Genomic DNA, 16,639 nt, shown 5'->3' on the forward strand with positions numbered 1-16,639 from the left:
GCCGGGGGTTCCTCAAGTCCACCTTTACCACCATGGCAACACCAAATGTTTAAGTACTTTGAGGAGACCCGGGGAACGTTGGAAGCAATTAGTGGGAGGGTTGAGAGCTCCCATTCTTGGCAACAACAACAAGCGCCAAGATTGGAGAGTTTTGATCAATTTCGAAAATCTTTTGAAGAACATAAAAGGTTAGGAGATGAGGCCGAATTGGCCCAAAGGAAAATTCTTGAGGAGATTGTCGAGAGGCAAGAGGAGTCTCTTGCATGGCAACAACAAAGTGCCAAGGCTTGGGCGGAAAATCAAGCCATGTGGCAAGAGCAAAACAAGTGGCGTGAAGAAGTGAGCCAACAATTTGGGGTGCAAAACGAAAGGCACCACCAATACCTTGAGGACTCTTACTATGACGCTCGAGCCCATGAAGACTCCTTTGGCCTTATTCAAGGCCTTTTCGGCATGACTCTTCATTAAAATGAACCAACCTATCAACCCACCATCAATGAAGCTCAAGTCAATGCGGCCTACATAAGGGCCCAACAAGAAAAAGAAAGAAGAGAAAGAAGAAGAATGAACCGGGGGGCATATGAGCAAGACGAAGGCTCGGGCCCCTCCAACTAAAAGTTTGAAGAAGTTGGCACTCCCTCACATTGAGTACAATGTGAGATTTAAGTGTGGGGGAGTGAGAAATTGTAACATATGTAAATTGTCTTTCAAGTCAATGCAAATGCAAAAAAAAAAAAAAAAAATTGAAAATTCCGGCTAGGTGAAAACCCACAAGGGTGGGCACCTAGGCAAGATTGGAAAAGGTGGCCGAGGACGGAATGAAAACCTGAAAGGGCATTCCGGGCAAAATGAAGAATCGAGTTGCGAGCCACCGATGAGAGGAAAGGAAATAGCTAAGGTGAAAACCCGAAAGGGCACCTTGGGCAAAATGAGGGATTTTAAAAAAAAAAAAAAAAAAAAAAAATTGAAAAATGCAACACCAAAAAGATGGAGGGACAAGAAGGGAGTGATAAGGAGGGTCTTGGAAGGACGCTAACTTTAGGATTTAATTTCTTTTTGTGTCACAAAATTTTGCTTCAAATTGGTGGTTTTTCATGTTGGCTACTAAGTTGTTGATCCTTGTTGGTGTTTGGCCAACTTAGTAGCATGACTTGCATTGCTTGGAGTGATAAGGGGGTGATATAAGGGGAAGATGAATGAGTTGGAGGATTGTTTAGGTCACTTTGCTATTGCCTTGGGATAAGGCAAGAGTGACCACTTCTACTTTGGTGATATAAGAAGGGTGGAGTTGCGTGATGAGTCGGCGTTGGTGGTGTGTCATGTCCGTGTTTGAGGGAGAAATAAGGCGGGGGAGTGAGTGAAGAGTGGTGTCAAATTTGAGTCAAGTTCTTTTTCTTTTTAATTGGTGGTTGTGTTTTGAGGGAGATATAAGAAGGAAGAGGAAAGGGAAGAGTGATCATTCACTCCTACACTCTCTTATAGACTTCATGGTTGCTCGTTTCGGGTTTTGCTCGGGACTAACAAAAGTCTAAGTGTGGGGGAGTTTGATAGTAATGTATTGTGTCGGTCTAAGAGGGTGATTTTATCACCCTCGTGTCTTTTAATATGGGTCTTTTGGTACACTTTTCCTAACAATTGGCAATTGGTTATATGGGGGTGACTTGTGCATTTTTACTCGGTTGGGCACTCAATCCTTAATGAATGGAACCCGAGCGGAAATAGAGCACCTTTCAAAGGTCAAGACAAGGCACAAGAGGATCACTTGTAACCCGGAAACCAGTTGGGAGAAGTAGGAATGAAGACTAGAAGAAATGAAGGCAATTGAAGAGGTCTAGCTCGTGGAAAATAGAAGTCCAGAAATGCGAGCCTGTGCGCAGCCTGCGCAAACAGGGTGCGCAGGTGCGCAAAATTGCGCAGGCATGAACAGTGTTTGCGCAGCCTGCGCAGCTCTGCTTTACGGGTTTTTCTAATCTTCTTTGTGGGCTTCTTAAGTGGAAATCTTTCTAGGTTTTCGTGAAGGCCTATAAATACCCGAGAGTTTGAAGACCTAAAACATTCACCTACCATCATATCATCTCATCTAATCTCATTCTTAGGGTTTAAGCTTGTAGTAATTTAGAAGACTTTTGGATGCAAAGTTGTAATCTTTCTTTATTTCTTTGGGTTTTGAAGACTATGGAAGGCTAAATCCTTCCCTACTTGGTGTAATCCATTGCAAGTTTCCATCTTTATCATTGTATTGACTCCTTAATCTCTACTCTTTCATTTATTTCAATTTCTAAGTTTGAATGTCATGATGAATGTTTTGTTGTGAGAAGTAATTACCCTTGCCTCTTTTACATTCATCTATTGCTTGTTGTTGTAAAGTTGCTTGCTTTTGTAATAACTTGTTGAAGCATCTCATAATTGTTGTTATCTTGGTTTAAAGTATCAACCTTTGTGAGTAGAAATTGATTATATCATAGGATTTGTTGGTTTAAACATATCTTTGTGATATCCCATTTACTTTCCTCTTGGTTTTGTTCTTCATGCTCTTGGTTACAATTCTTACATGGTTTAATGTTAGAATTTGTAGTTTAAGTAGGATAATCATTGTTGGCTTAGATAGTGGTAATTACTTGCTTGAGGATTGTTGTTGGGTAAATGAAAGCTAGAGAGGAAAGAGTCTTGCTTTGAGAAAAGTTGGAACTTGTAGGATTGCACCAAGTTCTCTTAATTATCAATCATCTTACTCACCAAAGTGTTTGTTATATTCTTGTTAGACTAAGATTGCTAATTTTACTTTGTTTCATGTCACCAATCAACTCAAAAACCCCCTTTTCACGTATCTCTCTATTGTTTCGCTATTGTGAATAACCATTTGTTTGTCTATAGCTTTGTCATTAGTAGTCAATAGTTTACATTTCAAGTTTTTAGCTTAAAAGACCTCTCTTTAATTCCACCCTTACTTGCACTATATTACTTTATCATTTAGAGTAGTCTAGAGTATAGTTTGGCTTATAAATTGTTAATTTGGTAGCTTAATTCTAGTATTTTAACGACCTAGTTTATTCTCTACCAACCACACCCCAATTTCAAGCAGGAAAGCTCAAGGAAGTCTTGTTTGTCATGTTGATTGTTTTTGTTTAAACAATTTGTTTTAGCTTGATGACTATGATGAGTTTAAGGGAGATACATATTACACTAAGACATGTAAATTAATTGCTGATTCTCATAGCAAAGATAATTTTTTTTACTAGTAAGAAATGGAGGTACTAACCGTAGATAATCAATCTAACGACAAATTTGGAGTACTCTTAAGTCCTTAACTATACAAATTTATAGGTCGGGTCCTTAACGGAAAACAAATCAATAGTTCGGGTCCTTATCTTAGTGTTAACTCCTTTATTATAATATCTTGTAATATTACAACATTAAAAAAAAAAAAAAAAAAACACTGGATGAATGAGGAAAAGACAGATTCTCAGTACTCTGGTATATGTACAAAGTGGTGCAAATTAAATTAAAAAGATTGTAAAACAGGGCGTTTACCAAGCCTCTTCATCTCTCTATCCATTTGACCAGTAATCATTAATCCAAACATCTTAAAATCACAATACAATGACCAAAATGGATGCCCAAATGTTGCAGGTAAATTCCTTTCTACAAAGAAATGGCTATACCATGCTAATCCGTATCCGATCAATGGTACCATTATAATCAGCTTCCAGTTGAACAACAACGAATAAATCAACGTCACGACTGCGCTAAGTGTACCCGCCAAGTGCCATCGTCTCGTTGATGCTTTCGAGTGTTGGCTCATGTAAAACGCCCAGAATTCATCCAAGTTTCTAAAATTCATTGCCACCTGACAAACCCCAGAAACGATTTATTTGGGATTACTCTTTGAATTTGGATAAACTGCAAATATCTGTGAGTTTGACTATAAGAATCAGATTCCGGCACAAAAGCTTGGAAGCTTTGGGTGCGTGAGAAAGATTTTCGTCTTGTTATGCAAGTATGGTAGAAGAATTTAGAAACCAGATTTGGGAAGGTTTAATGAAGGTTGACTAATACAATCATCGATTACTTGAAGCAAAACCTGACGTAGAGATAAAGATTAAGATGGGATCATGGGAGGATAGAGTGATAGAGTAATGAGAGGATACAATCATTAGAATGGTTGAAAGGTTGCCTTCTGTGTTTAGTTGGAAAATGGAAAAATAAAGTCAAATTTTCATTTAAGACTGGAATATCCGTCCTAACCTAAGACGGTCAAGTGTGACTATCTGGGAGTTGGGACACATAAATAAGATAAAAATAGAATATACACGGAAAAACAAAAAGATTCATCTTATATAGTCGTGTGGGATATTATTCGACCCGTTTTAATATTAAGATGGATACCTCGATTTTAAGGAAGATTAGTTTTTATAATATACTCCCTCTTATTCAATATAAACCTCTATATTTCCTTTTCCGTCTATTCACAATAACTTCCCGATTTCCTTTTTAGGTAAGTGTTTGTGTTGTCCAATTTAATTGTATGGTGGAGTAGTGTATTTGTGTGGTCCAAATTTATATATATGGTGGGGTAGTGTGTTTCCTTAATTTTTGTGTCAAAATGAAAGGGAAAGTTTATTGTGAATATGAGGGGAGTGAAAAGTTACCGATTCATTAGGCTACGCAATCTCAACGATCTCATGAGTAGACTTGCCACATGGTCAATCGGGTCGGGTTTGTGTCGGGTCAGATCAAGTCGAGTTAGTTAAGGTCTGAAACATTATCAGGTTTGTTCGGACGGGTGGGTTATTTCAAGTTTTCAGAATTTTTCAGTTATGTTGGTCAGGTTATTTTCGGGTCAAATGGGTCGAGTCATCTTGGAGTTAATGATTAATAGAGAAAAAATACGCTTTGAATTATTTTTTATTTATAGTTTACTAGTATAGACCCCGCATATTCCGCGGTATAATATACTTTTTTTTACTTTTACAGTCATTAATTTTCATATTTCTCATCATTGAATTTTATTTTGATTTGATAAAAATAGTTAATCTAAAAATTAAACAAGATAATTGAATAATTTCATGAAATGATTATTTTTATGAAAATATTTTAATTACCTGAAATCTAGTAATTTTATTTTTTTAAATTTTCTCAAATTCTTTTCATAAATTCTTTAAATAACAATTTATGGTTATAAATGGTTATAGTTTTAAACCAAGTGCTATGAGTGCAATGAAGCGGGGGTCACCCTCAAAGCATGCACTCGCATGAATTGCGAGGTCTCGGAATCGACTCCCTACATGGGCAGTATGCAGTTATTGCACGGGGACCTTCGGGGTTTGTTAAAAGAGAGTGTCGGCTTACCGTGCTGTCGCGTATCTCTCGGAGTTTGGTCTCTCAAAGGTGTATCGCCTTAGGCTGCCAATGAGAGATGTTACGCGTTACCAAAAAAAAATGTAGTTTTATTTATACCAAATTTATTTAATTTTAGTTAAAAGGTTACATTTTAAAGTTTAATGATGAAAATATTATAGGTGGATGAAAAGATTGTTATTTTTTAAATGAAAGATTAGTTAGTTATTAATTAAAGAAAATTTATTTTATTTCCATGACTAAATTGGAGCATTTTGGAGGTTATTTTTTGAGGATCTTTATTCTGCTAGTAGATATGGGATTGCATTTGTGTAAAAAAAATAAGAAAATAGTTATTTATGATATAGAATAATTGAGATGTAAATATTGTGAAATATAGTAGCTCACATATTGGGTATTCATATCTATAGCAAGTGGGTTTATTTTACTATGTAAAATTGTAATACCTGGATATTGTGGGACTCGTAGAGGAGACCTCGGGATGCGTGAGAGACCACTCGGGTGTAAGGTGTGACCCTACAATGAACCTAGTGGAGTGTTTGATGGACCTAGTAAGTATAGACTAGACCAAGTAAGACCCAGACTAAACCTAGTGAACCTGCAGTAGACCGAGTAGAGCTCCCAGTGACCGAGTAACTAATCTCAGGGTCTTTATCCTCCAAAGCCTCCTTAAGAAGTCCGTCAATCATCCAAACATCAATGTAGTATAAATTGACTATCGGGTGCTTAGTTCCTATAAAGAGATTAGCAATGTTTTTAAGAGGCTTCAGAAGCTCGAAAATCTTTTCAACCCCAGACCACTCTTCTTCTGTCAAATGCCAGCCAGTATACTCGTCATCAATCATCACGTGTTCAAAGGCACTACGGTATTTGATCACCCTCTCAAGCATCAAATATGTCGAATTCCATAAATGGAAACAATTTGACCAAAGAGGTTCTAGAGCACCTTCTGAAGCAAATCAAGGCACACCTAGTCCCATTGAGCCCGATTTTGGACCATCACGCAATTTGAGGTCCAAGACCAAACCCGTCTAAAGAAAATGTCGAACTTTTGGCCTAGAATCCTCATATCAAGGATTGGAGGATTTTTACATGTTATGTTTTGTCTTAAAAGGAATTGAACCATGTGGAACAAGGGAGAAAACCGAGTGATGGGGACATCTACACGGTTTTAGAGACTATCAAGGGGTCACTTTCAACCTTTCCTCTTTTGAACAAGCAAGTTCTAATGCACCTTTGGAAGGCTACCAAAAGCATGAACCGGTTTTGTGAGCTTCTAAAAGGTCTATTGTGATTATAAATAAGTCAATAGAACATGCCAAAGGAAGGTTGTGTCATTATGCTTTATGTCACTGTCTTGTGTAAGTTGTGTAAGGTCTAGAGGACCGTTTTTCTTGTTGTTTTTTCGGCCCTTATGTGAGCCTTAGATCTTAGTTTGTAATCAAGGGTCAAGATTGTATGGCTTGTAGTATAAAAGCCAAAGTTAGACATGAGAAAATCAGAATTTGATGAATGAATAAACACAAGTTAGAAACATTGATTTCTACTAATCTCCTTTGCTTAGTGCTGGGAAATCCTCTTTTGCTTAGTACTTAGAGTCAGGTATTTTCTTTGTTGTGTGCTTGAAATTATCCTTAGGCTTAGTCTAGTGGCTTAGTGCTTGGATTAAGTCATATCTTAATCACATCCTTTACTCTATTCGATTGTAGAGTTCTGGAACCGTGGTTATAAACAGTTCTGCCGACTGTTCGATTGCAGTCCTCAGAGTTTCTGTTTAGTTTTTAGTCGTTTTTATCACAATTAAATAGTCTCATTCACTGTCCAAATCGAGTCAGTTTCAATCAAAATCCGAGTCTTGAGAGTTTTACTTCAAATTGGTATCAGAGCAAAGGTTTAACACAATTCCATTGTTGTGTTAGTCTTGGGTTGGTAATCCTTCTTGTGAGTCCACTAAACCTCAACTACATTCAAAAACACAAAAAACAACCATGAGTGAAGAAAGGCTACTTGGATTCGAAACTCAAGTAATACGACTCTCCAAGAAATGTGACTACGTGTTGAATACCCTCAACAACTTCTTTCCAACATCAACAAAGAAAGAAGGACCACTCCGTGATAAGGAAAGGAGCTATAGCCGGATGGGAAGAGAACAAGCTTATGGAACACAAGGGCCATACTCGGATCCAAGGGTCCTCGACAAAAACTCAAAGGTACAAAGTCCTAGCCTTCATGATAGTTTAAATCCGAATGTGGGTCTTAACTTAGTAACATGGAGAGTAATGCATACTCATCCCCAACCCCTAGAGATGGATCAAAGACACTGTAGATACCCAGTATCTGCTGAGACTCCAACAAACACCCGACGATTATCGGACTACAACATGTTTTGGGATCGCAGCGTTTGATCGACAGTTTGTGTACAACTTTACGTCGGAAAACTTAAAACTATTTCAAAAACAAAACATTTCAAAACATTTCAAAAATACCTGGAGTGTTTAATGGACGACGACGGGGTCGCAATGACACTAACTAGAGTCAAAACCGACACCGAACCAAAAACCGACTCGAAAATTCAAATCCCGATTCCAACAACAAGTCAAACCGAGTCAAACACAAAAACCAAAATATCTCAAACCTTCTATGCTAAGTTTTCCCGGATTCATGTTGGTCAAGTACCAAACATGTGACTACAAAACCTAGGATAGAACAAATCATGATTGCGTTTGTTGTGATAGTGACAACACAACTCGAAGTGCCGCAACGTGGCTCGCGCCTCTTTGAGCAGCCCAGGTGGCCACGTCGCTCAAAACTCACACAACCACTCATTCTCCTATAAATACCCCTCAAATGCCACCCATTTGAGACTTACGCGAGTGTCCGCCCCCTCTTTTCTCCCTTAAAATTCTCGAGTCGACTTCTTAAGTCACAATCCGACGCGTATTTACGACCTACCGATCGTAAACACGAGCCTTACACATTGTTTGGTACCGTCATCGAGCATTAAACCACTTGACCGACCACTTTGACCACTACACCATCACTAAACTTTTAAAACACTCTTTACTTATCAAAACGGTTTTAAACCGAGTTTTTTCCGATCAAACGAGTTATTACACTTACGTCGGTCACTCGGCATAACCAAACATGTAAGTATGAGGGTGTAAAAGTCCTCTTTTATTATGTTTTCATTTGTTTCATGACTTTAACATGCTAAAACATGCATAACATGAACCAAAACATGGGATAAACGAGCCAAAACCGATTTTTGGTCTGAGGCAGAAGCCCCTTAGGTCGCCAAATGGCTCACGCCTAAATGGGGTACTCAGACCAGAGATCAACTGTGTTTGTTCTCGTCATTTCCCTTAATCCATTTTTCATATTTGTAATCGGTTTTTACCATTTCAAGTATTTTCGAAACCTTTTGTTTCATTTCACATGTTTTAACCATAAAGCATTTTTCACCCTTGGTTCTTCATACCATGACGGTTAAATCCGTGTTTGGGTGATAATATTTGGTTAATGACATTTAAAAGGTATTTTAAAGCCTTTTATTTCATTTCTTTACATTTTCAAACAAACACATTAGTCACCAACACAAAATCATCCTTGGTTCTACACACCATGCCTGATTTTAACCCGGGTACGATGACGAGTACCGACTAATTACATTCAAAATGGACTTAAAACAATTAGTCCATAATCATTTTCAAAACTATTCATGTCAAGTTTGTCAAACCGAACCCGACACCGAATATCATCAAATAATGACGATTATTCGAGTCTAGTTCTTCAAATCAACAAATGCGGTCTAAACGACCCTTTCAAAACCAAACCGGGTTCAAAAAACCATTTTTAACATGTTTTATAACGTTTTCTAAACAGTCAGAACACGGCATACAACCGTTGGCTAACCCGCGCCTCAAGCAGGCCTTTTCTTTCTCATTTTCAAAACCAGAGGGAGGCCCCTTACACCGCCGGCTGGCTCGCGCCTCTTATAGCCGTCAGTACAGGCCCGTTCCTTCCAAAGATTAGTCTAGGACGATCCCGACTCCGGTTAACCCGGATATAGGACGGATCAGATGACTATTCGATTATTCAAAACCATATTTGAAAAATGCCTTACTAAGACAAATGGATCATATTATGCACCCTAAACCTAATACGGTAAATGGATGTTTAATTTCCGTCTTGTATGCAAATCAACCATTAATCCAACTCGACATCTTATACTTGATATTTGGATTAAATCAACCGACTTAGAAAGCTCTCACATGTTAGGTTTAAATTATTGGATGCGCATTCATGCATTTAAATCGTTTTATCAACTTTTGCATTCAACCAACCAAGATCGATCAGTAGAGGCCGCTAAACGCGGGCGAGATTGGGTGTCTGATTAAAGGGCTTCCCAATACGTACCTTCACCTCTTACTCAGAAACTTTGGATAGTGGACGACCTTATCCAGGGCGTACGAGAGTCATTCTAGAGATAGGATGCTAAAGAGGGACGATTTCCTTATCTTTAGTACCTATGTCAAACGCTGCTTTGTGCTTCGATTTGACCGAGGTATAAAGTGGAATTCGAACGGGTTCCAGGCATCCCACAAATGCTTGGTGGTGACTCCGAACATCTCTAATCGTTTCGAGACCCTTACCGAGACGAAACCGACCGATCTAAAACGATCCGGTCGAAGGCATTTTTACGCCGCCGAGTGTGGCTTTCAAAAGACTGCTATACGTCCACAAATTGGCTAGGCGTGTAGGTGAGCCATGTCCACAGATTGGCGACTCCGCTGGGGAAAACTAGGACACTTACATCTTTGTGATCCCTAGATGGTGAGACTCGAACGAGGTCTTGGTTGGAATGCATTAATTAATCTTACGGTCACGGTCGGGTTCCTTGTCTGGGCCCACAACCTAACCCTTTTCGACCAATTGGCTCGTCCCGTCGGCGTGAGTTTTCTCATCCCCGTGTTTCGAATCCCGATTGAGTCAAGCATACCATTGACGCTACACATTTCTGTTTCGTCAAAGAGCTTTCATCACTTTCGAGCACGAGGCTAGGGCACCCTCCTTACACATTTTGTTTGGATTGCTATCCCTCTCGCAAATCGGGGTTTGATTGCTTGGTGTGTAACCCACCCTTCTAAGCCAAAACCCGTGTCAGCATGATGCATAATATAATGAACTGTGAGTGCTTATGTGCTATTTGATCATAAGTCCTTCCGTGTCATTTTCAAACTTTCAAAAACACCCTTTTTGCGCCGTTATAATGGCCATTTCAAACCTCGGTCTTTCGCCGACCGATGCACGCTTTTCTAGGCCGTCGTAATGACGATTTTCAAACCCGGTTTTGTATAACCATTTCAACACGCCTTTCTAGGCCGTCATAATGACGATTTTCAAACCCGGTTTTGTATAACCATTTCAACACGCCTTTCTAGGCCGTCATAATGACGATTTTCAAACCCGGTTTTGCATAACCATTTCAAATCACCTTTTTACGCCGTTATAATCTCCGCGTCTAGACACGGATTTTAACCCGTTTCGCGCCGACAATGGCTCTTTCAAAACCCGAGAAAAGCACACACCCTTTTCTCGAGACACTTTCGAGATCCCGAGGACCATGCACCGTCCCCGAGACCTTTTCAAACATTTCAAACCCGATTTTCAAAGCATACAATTTTGAATTTCAAAACCGTCTTGGGAAGCAACACACTGTTTTCCGAGCCGAATCAAGCTCAAACCATCTTTTGCAAATAAACTTAAGACAACCCTTTCAACTGATCGACTTGCGGAGATTTCTATCTTCGGAAGCCGCCCATTAAAGCGACAAATGAATCTTTTTGAAAATTTCTATTTTCGAAAACTTCAGTCCACCATTCCAATTCCGCCTCGTGTCTATCGAGTCAAAGCAAACGTACTTATACGTCTTTAATTATGAGTCGTCTCAGCACGAGACCCGTCCAATGACGTCACGCCATCATGTTGGACTCATGTCAAAGGTTCGGTCAAACACCGTCACGTCACAAATCGAGTCAGCACCGAGGGACCACACAAGGTCACCCCGTCTTATTGAGTTGATCTTTGTCTCGTCCTTTGTGTTGTCTGCGTTCAGTCTTGGAACCGTGTCGGATTGAGTTGTAATGTGAGCCGTTTTTCTGCCTCAGAACAATGGCCCCGTCTTCAACTTCGTCTGTCAACCACAACAACAATGATAACAACAGAGATTTCACAACTGATCAGCTAGCCAGCCTGCTTACCGCTCTTAAGGTCACCCTGGATCGCGTCGAGACCCGTATCGACGCCCTCGAGAACAAGGAAATTGGGGAACATAATACCCCACCTCGATCGAAACCGAGAAGAGGTGAAACTCTTGGAAGAACAACTCCTAGCCCGGGGTAACAACATCCACCTTGAAAATAACCGAAGGTTCGAACCTGTTGGGGACCAGTTACCTGACAACTTCACCCTGACTGATGTGCCTAAGTTCAAGGGAGTGGAAGATCCACTCAACCACATCCGTGCTTTCAAAGACTACATGGCCATTAAGGGGGTCAAACATGAGCTTTTTACCAGAATCTTCCCATCCTCTTTGGAGCCGATTCCTCGCCAATGGTACTACTCATTGGACCCGAAAAACCTTACCACTTGGGATGAGATCGCAGTTGAGTTTGCCAAACAGTATGCCGACAACGTCGAAATCCAGGCCAACACCCGTACTCTCGAGGTGTTAACCCAAAACGACAAGGAAGGATTCACTGAGTTCCTAACCCGTTGGAGGAGGGTGAGTACTCAGTTGGTCAGTAAGCCGAGTGAATCAACTCTGGTGGAAAAATTTGTCAACAACCTCTGCCCGGTTTATGCCAACCTACTGAAGTATCAAAATATCAAAACTTTTCAAGATCTGCAGATTCTGGGGACACGTATTGAGGACGACCTCCGAAAGAGTGTCTTAGCAAAGACCACTGGCAGAGGTTATCAAGGATCCACCTCAACCGGATCTCGCCCTTACGGACAGACAAACAAGATTGATGAGGTTAACCTCGTCGAACCATCTGCCAAGAAAACTGAACGCCCTAAGAGAGTGTTCACCAACATAGGGTCGACTTATGCAAGTGCCTTGAAAAGGCTCATGGACCAAGGGAAGTTACAACCGATCGGGCCCACCCCGGACCCGGCCGACGCCAAGAAATCCCGATTTTGGAACCCCAACGCCTACTGCCAGTATCATCGAGGGAAAGGGCATGATACCAAAAATTGCTTCAAACTCAAGCACCTCATTCAAGACATGATTGAGAAGGGAGATTTGCCTATACCCCCACCAACTAAGCCGAACAACAAGACGAATCCCCTGGGAATTCACGCCATCTCTGACGATGAGCCGACCCTAGACTGCTCTCATCTCATCTCGCCAATTGACGACGAGGTGAACGTTCTGGAAAAAGATCCTTCAGACGGAGTGTTCGTGTTCAGTGCTGCCACCATGCTCACTATGTTTCAGCAAGTTGAAGAGGCCATAGCCAACCTCTCTGAGAGAATCACCCGACTCGACGACGCCTACCGTCGACTCATCTTCAAACCCCCAACACCGCGTCCGAGGGAGAATTCCCCAAGCATTCAAAACTACCCACCCCAGGATGGATTGCTCCCGCGACCATTCTGGCATAGACCTCACGAAAATCACCCTCAAAATAACTACCCTCAAAATAACTACCCTCAAAATAATTACCCTCAAAATAACTACCCCCATAAAAATCGCCCTCACAAAAATATTCCCCACAAGAACTACCCACCGAGGAATACCCCTCCAAGGTATCCTCGAGACCCTGAAATTAACGGCATATGGCCAGATGATGTTGAGGATGTATATGTCATCCCGGGGAAGGAAAAGCGGACGAAGGAAATCAGACATCTCACCCGGTCCGGACGTCCCTATCAGAATCCGAGCAACCCAGCGGTCGTTCCAACAACGAATGACCAAATCGTCCTGGGAGCAGACACTCAACCAAAGGCTCCCGAGAACTCAATCCTGAAACAGCTCCAGAAAGCAAAGGCCGAAATCTCAATTTGGCAATTGATCACAACGTCTTTTGAGCACCGACAGGCCTTACTGCAGGCCTTGGGGAAATTAACCGTGCCCTCCACCTCTTCCCCAGAAGAAATAGTGGCACATATGACGAGAGACGCCCCTGATCTGAGTAACCCGGTCGTCTTCTTCGACGAGGATATCCCCCTGTTCGGAGCCAATCATAACCTGGCTCTGTACATCACCGTACAATGCCTCCAAAAAAATATACCAATGGTTCTCGTAGATGACGCTTCCGCCGTGAATGTCATTCCTCTCAAGACTGCCCACAGGCTAGGTATAAAGGAATCTAATTTAATCCCAACGAATCAAGGAGTACGCGCCTACGACGGCACTCGTCGCAAGGTCGCTGGGCTAGTCACTTTAACCGTCGCAACCGGGCCACTGGAAAGGCAAACCAGTTTTCAAGTGGTCGACATCGACGCGTCCTTCAACATGCTCCTGGGACGTCCCTGGATTCACGCCGTCAAGGCGGTCACATCAACGCTCCACCAAAAGATCAGGGTTCCCTTCAACGGGAAAACGATCACGATTCCCGCTTCCCCAATCAAAGCAGTTATGAGAAGAGGGGTAGCCTCCCAAGCCATTGAGGAGGACGACAATGAAATGTGGGGTTTCTAAGCCGTGAACGCCATAACTAATGAACCTGCAACCTCTGAGTGTGACCCGTTCACCAACCTCACGATCAACCGTATCATGATGCGTCAGGGTTACTTCCCGGGTTTGCCGCTCAATCAACTAAAGGACCCATTGCCTCCCTTAAAACAAGCTAAGGTCCCCAACATTCCCTTTGGGCTGGGATACGAACCTACTGACAAAGATATCCAGGAGATGAACCTCCTAATCCGAAAACGCAAGAAGCACGGGGTTATCCTCCGTCCCTACCACCTGACTCTCAACGGATACTTTATCCCCGAAGGAGAGTCTGAACTCTACCACGGCTTTCCGGAGCCAATCTATGACTCTGTGGCCAGGGCTAGATACCCGGGAGTGGAAGTCTTCTAAGACTGCTATTTTGTCCCCGACAACATCGAAGCTGCATCAACTGAGTCCAAACCGTCACCATGCCTGGACGGACAAGCTGTCACACTCCTCTTCGGGGAAGATAACTGTTTCGGGTGTAATTTCGGAGCAGATTTGTGACCACGTAAGCTTGTAGAATGATGTCGTTGCTTGTCTCTTCCTTTCGCCCTCTCCTGTTTAAGATGAACAAACTGAGGGCTCGGCTTGGGGCCGAACGTACTCACTCCGACGCTCAAGTCAGTAAACTTAAAGAGATAAGTTGTATGTTAACTTGGCAAAGTATATTGTAGAGAGATAAGGGAGTTTATACCAATTTATTCAGTTGGTCTGGGATTGTGAGATTATTAGATGATATTCGGATAGTTTTCGGATCCTTTTCTCAATGAGAGAAGTGGAGTATTTATAGACTTTCACCTTTTGTCACGTAGTGGCCAAGTGGCCAAGTGGTCGTAGCAGGTGGAAAGACTATCTTACCCTCGGCCGAGGGACCCATGGCAGGCTGGCAGGCCTGGTTGACTCCATGCCGAGGGGACTGGATGTGAGTATGCGGATATGCTTCTCGGCCAGCTAGTTGCCTAGCCGAGACCCAAGTGGCAGGCCGACAGGCTGTGTCGGTTAGGCTGTTTTTCCTTTGACTTGTTGTCTTTTGGCTTTGACCTTGCTCAATATGTTGACTCGGGCAGCGGGTGCAGAATATGCCCCATCAATTTGCCCCCAGCGTAGTCTATGCCGTGGTATGGACCTTCGATGAGTGTTGAGCGTATTCTGCGCAAGTTGAACTTCTTCCTCGGCTTGGTTCTGTTCAGGCCGTACCATATCCCCCCTCCACATGGATGTGTAATGGACATCGAATGTGGAAAACAAAATGGCGCTGGCCGAGACCAAGGTTGAGTGCCGTGTGCTTTGATTGCCGCCGGTCTTTGTCAAGCTTGGTTGATCGGTGGCGTTGCAATAGATACCATGAAGCGTGTCAAAGAAGATTGGTAACTGTATGTCGATTGACATTCCGTGGCTGCATGCTTGACACGTGGCCTGGTGCTGATTGGTTGACGCTTCATGGGCCTTGCTCTGATTGGTCAATTGAATGGGCTTTGCTCTATAAATAGAGCAGTGTGCCCCTCATTTTGACCATCAAACTTCATTTTCTTAAAAAATTTCTTCTTTCTAGGTTTTTCTGAAGCGTTTTCTCTCTAACTTTCGAAGCGTTACTCGGCGTAACACTTTCTTCCAAGGTAAACAAACAAATTTTTCCAACTTTTATTTGTTAAGTATTTATTGTCACCATGTCTTCTGCTGATGCTCAACCCAGTACCTCTGCGCCGGGGGGCGAACCGTCGCGTCCTGATGAACAGGAGCCACTGGTTGTCACCCCGATAAGGATTGGGGGTCCCAAGTCGCCTTCTCCTGAAATTGATGAGAAATATTTGGAGGGTTTTGATGATGAGGATGATGAGGCGACCCATTCTGATGTAGAGAGGCCGCAGTTCTTGTGGCACGGTGAAGCCTGTTCGATCAATCCCGATCGTGTTTGGACGAACAAGTTCGCTAGTTGTTCTGGTCCTGAACTTTTTGAAGACCATTACTCCTTCGGCAGGGAGTATAGAATTATTGTCCCTAAGGGTGATCAGGTAGTCTGTTACCCTCCCGAAGGCTGTATCGGCGTGTACATCAGACACCTGGAGTATGGGCTCCGGTTTCCTATTAATGAACACGTTGCTGCCGTAATAAAAGCCATGAACGTCGCCGTGGCACAACTGCATCCGTTGGCCATCAGGACGATTATTGGCTTTGTGTGGCTCTGTCTCTTTAAGGGGGAGGCCCCAACGGTTAACCTGTTCCGCCGGCTCCACCATCTTCGGCAGACCACCCTAGGTGGCACGGGGTGGTACAGCATGCAGACGGAGCCGGGTTACTTTACCGTTTCTAAGTTGACGTCTTGCAAATATTGGAAGGGACGGTGGGTATACGTCGAGGTTCTGGAGAACTATCCACTGCCTCGGTCATTCCAGAGCCGCGTTAATTTGCGGTGTGAGAGTCAGGGGGAGCATGATAAATATGTCTCCTGTAATAAACTTAAGATGGAAGCCAAGAAGGTCTATCTTAAAGAGGACGAAACGCGGGCAATGAGGCTGTTTGAGGCTGAGAAGGATGGCACGCCGAAGGGATGGATGC

The 16,639-nt window shown here is 42.5% G+C and overlaps 1 protein-coding gene and 1 pseudogene across 1 annotated transcript; both read right to left on the reverse strand.

Annotated features, from left to right (window-relative positions):
* Positions 1 to 3,369: 3,369 nt before the first annotated feature.
* Positions 3,370 to 4,203, reverse strand: LOC141646223 (uncharacterized). The gene has a single exon (XM_074454194.1). The coding sequence runs from the start codon at positions 3,839 to 3,841 to the stop codon at positions 3,503 to 3,505; it is 339 nt and encodes a 112-aa protein (XP_074310295.1). The 5' UTR covers positions 3,842 to 4,203; the 3' UTR covers positions 3,370 to 3,502.
* Positions 4,204 to 5,906: 1,703 nt separating this feature from the next.
* LOC141649468 (zinc finger BED domain-containing protein RICESLEEPER 2-like) overlaps positions 5,907 to 16,639 on the reverse strand; it is a 45,517-nt pseudogene continuing 34,784 nt past the window's right edge.

Source organism: Silene latifolia, chromosome 3 (genome assembly GCF_048544455.1).
Source record: "Silene latifolia isolate original U9 population chromosome 3, ASM4854445v1, whole genome shotgun sequence".
Classification (NCBI taxonomy): Eukaryota; Viridiplantae; Streptophyta; class Magnoliopsida; order Caryophyllales; family Caryophyllaceae; genus Silene; species Silene latifolia.

Coding starts and splice junctions, on each gene's coding strand:
- LOC141646223 (XM_074454194.1), bottom strand. CDS start 3,841: ATGAATTTTAGAAACTTGGATGAATTCTGGGCGTTTTACATGAGCCAA.